Below are 3,368 nucleotides of genomic sequence, written 5' to 3'. Positions count from 1 at the left end.
TATATATATTATTTGTTGGACTGTCATGTATATACATATAAACTAGGAGAGGAGGGGGCAAGTGTTACTGAAAATTGAGGCCTTTTATCTTGTTTGCAAGAAATGAATGACTCACAAAAGAAGCTTACAAAGAAGAGAAAGCTATTCATTTTCGCAGCATTCGCATCTTTACTAGTTGTGGCCATTGTAGCCACCACAATTGCCCGAAACCGAAAGAATGACGCCGCCACCGACGGCGGCGCGGCCCAAATGCAGGAGGTGGTTAAGTCCACTTGCGCAGTTACACTGTACCCTAAGCTCTGCGTTTCCACTGTCCACGCCGCCGCGACGGCTGCGTCCCTCGTCATAAAGAGCAGCAAAGATGTACTCTTGACTGCCCTGAACTACACCATCTACACCGTGGAGAGGAACTACTTCACCATAAAAAAGACCGCCGCCGGACGATCCTTGACGCGGAGGGAGAAGACCGCGCTGCATGACTGCCTGGAAATGATCGACGATACGCTGGAGGAGCTTCGCGAGTCTGAAACTGAGCTGAAGTACTATGGATTCAAGAACTATTCCTTGGCGGAACACAAAGAAAACCTGGAAACTTTACTCAGTGCCGCGCAGACGAATCAAGATTCGTGCCTAGATGGATTCTCCCACGATAAAGCTGATGAAAAAGTTCGCAAGGCTCTCATTAAGGGCCAAATGCACGTTTTCCGGCTTGTTAGCAATGTGTTGGCCATAATCAAGAACTTGTCAGACACAGAAATCGCGGCCAATAATTTCCCCAACTCCCACTTTTCTGTGCAAGGGAGGAAGCTTGGTGAGGATAGCAAGTGGCCCGCGTGGTTGTCCGCCGGAGACAGACGCTTGCTGCAGTCGTCTGCGGTGACCCCCGACGTTACAGTGGCTGCAGATGGGAGTGGGGATTACCGGACAGTCTCGGCGGCGGTGGCGGCGGCCCCAGCCAGTAGCAGTAAGAGGTATGTTATCAGGATTAAAGCTGGGGTTTACAGAGAGAATGTGGAGATTCCGAGGAGTAAGAGGAATCTGATGTTCGTCGGAGATGGGCGGACCACGACCATCATCACGGCGAGCAAGAACGTGGTTGACGGCAGCACCACCTTCGATTCCGCCACCGTGGGTCAGTCCTCTATTTTTTGTTGCTAATTGTCGCTATCTAACCTTTACTTGCGGATAACATATTAACTGTAAAGGGCTTTCGTGATAATCTTGGGAAACGAGTCGGTGCTTGAGAAAACTATTTACTTTTAATAAGCTATATATATTTTGTGAAATCGGTCGTTTGAAATATATTTAATTAATTATATGATCTTCGAGTCTTTTATTTTTCAAATATAAAAATTGAAAGATATAAAATAATGTATTAAAATATAATGTGGTGATGTAATTATTTTTTTTTAAGAGTAATAAAAAAACTTGAATATAGAATAATGATTGTACCAAATAATTGAAAATGGATTGCAAATTATTTTCCCCGGAAGTACTATGAAATAACATGATTTATTTATTTGCCATTTCAAAAAAAAAACACCAAAATACTTTTCAAAGGATAAATAAACAAATACTGACCTTTTGTTTTTGTGAAAATCGATATACGATTTGTATTAATTTCTGAATATTTGAAATTAGTGATTGAAAAGGCCATGTAGTTTTTAATTTTTTATTTTATTATCATGATTTTTTATTGAAATTTATTTTTATTCTGAAATTTTATTATGATTTTGAAAACATGCATTAAAGGCAATCTATCCCATATTAATTAGTACAACATTAAAGCCCCCAAAATATATATTATAAATTATATTAAAAAAGATATTTATATTATAGTATTTTCAAGCATTTATTACGATTATTGGATAGTTGTGGAAGTGGTTTATTATTCTGGTTGAACATATATTATAGATATTTTATACTGTAGATATTTTTTGAAAATGCATTAAATTATATATTTTTTAAACAAATAAGAAATTCAAATAAATATATAAACATAAAATACAAACCCATCAAGCTAGGTGTTCATGAAAACAAGTGCCAACTGATTACTAAAAGATATTTTATATATTATATATAATTAATACTAGTATATTAATCAATTTTATAATTTTTTTATTTTTTAGTGTAAGATTAATTAAATCCATTTATCTATTAATCTAGAATTAGAATTTAGTTATAATTTTTCATACACTGCATGCATGTGATCTTTTGCATGCAGCGGTGGTTGGAGGCGGGTTCCTGGCCCGAGACATCACCTTCCAGAATACGGCGGGGCCGTCGAAGCACCAGGCGGTGGCCCTCCGCGTGAACGCCGACCTCTGCGCCTTCTACAGATGCGACATTCTCGCCTACCAAGACACCCTCTACACCCACTCCCTCCGCCAATTCTACGTAGACTGCTTCATCGCCGGCACCGTCGACTTCATCTTTGGTAACGCCAATGTGGTGATCCAGAAATGCGATATTCACGCCCGCCGCCCCAACTCCGGCCAGCGCAACATGGTCACCGCCCAGGGCCGCGACGATCCAAACCAGAACACCGGCATCGTCATCCAGAATTGCAAGATCGGCGCCACCTCCGATCTGAAACCCGTGCAGCGGAACTTCCCCACGTACCTGGGCAGGCCGTGGAAGGAGTATTCCCGGACGGTGGTGATGCAGACGGAGATCAGCGATGTCATAAATCCGGCGGGGTGGTATCCCTGGGATGGGAATTTCGCCCTTAACACGCTGTTCTACGCGGAATATCAGAACACGGGTCCGGGGGCGGCGACGGCGAACAGGGTTACATGGAAGGGATTTAGGGTGTTGACCAGCGCGGCGGAGGCGCAGCCGTTCACAGTGGGGAGATTTATTTCCGGTGGATCCTGGCTGCCGGAAACCGGCTTTCCATTTTCCTTGGGGCTTTAATTTTGTTTGTGCGCTCCATTGTCGTCCTCCAGGCTGATTATTATTGTAATCTATCTTTCGTTTCTGGGAGTTAATCCAATTCAAATTTCTATTTCTTGAATAATTCGCTGTAATAAAATGGTATGTTGATGTGGTAATAATACAGGCATGCATGCATGCAGCTTCGTTTTAGCTGTTTTTCTTCAAGAAGTTGGACAAAGTACTTATAAGCTATCTTAAAATTAATTAATTGTTATTTTTCAAAAAATTTGATTTGAAGAAAGCTATTGCCCCCCATCATCGTTTATTCATAGAGTTTGGTATTTATTGTGAAGCTTGTTAGGTTATCGTTTACTTGAAAAAATAAAATAATAATAATAATTTTAAATAAGGCCCCTCAACTTTGTCAGTTTGTACAAGTTAGGCTCAGTTTGTACAATTTAGGCCTACAGCTATACCGAATTTGTACGCAT

At 41.0% G+C, this 3,368-nt stretch overlaps 1 protein-coding gene across 1 annotated transcript; it reads left to right on the top strand.

The window, feature by feature from the left end:
- The first annotated feature begins 41 nt into the window (after window positions 1-41).
- On the top strand, window positions 42-3,087 carry LOC140971487 (pectinesterase-like). The gene is made up of 2 exons (XM_073433775.1): window positions 42-1,132; window positions 2,225-3,087. Exons 1-2 carry the CDS (start codon window positions 103-105, stop codon window positions 2,914-2,916), a joined length of 1,722 nt encoding a protein of 573 aa, XP_073289876.1. The 5' UTR covers window positions 42-102; the 3' UTR covers window positions 2,917-3,087.
- Window positions 3,088-3,368: the final 281 nt, after the last annotated feature.

The sequence above is a fragment of the Primulina huaijiensis genome, chromosome 2, assembly GCF_012295235.1.
Source record: "Primulina huaijiensis isolate GDHJ02 chromosome 2, ASM1229523v2, whole genome shotgun sequence".
NCBI lineage: Eukaryota > Viridiplantae > Streptophyta > Magnoliopsida > Lamiales > Gesneriaceae > Primulina > Primulina huaijiensis.
The sequence above is the reverse complement of the archived record's forward strand: the minus strand, read 5'-3'. Positions and strand labels throughout refer to the sequence as shown.

Excerpts from the sequence above, each read along its gene's own strand:
- LOC140971487 (XM_073433775.1), top strand. The coding sequence starts at position 103 with ATGAATGACTCACAAAAGAAGCTTACAAAGAAGAGAAAGCTATTCATT. Across the intron at positions 1,133-2,224 it reads CTTCGATTCCGCCACCGTGG|CGGTGGTTGGAGGCGGGTTC; the intron begins GTCAGTCCTCTA and ends TTTTGCATGCAG.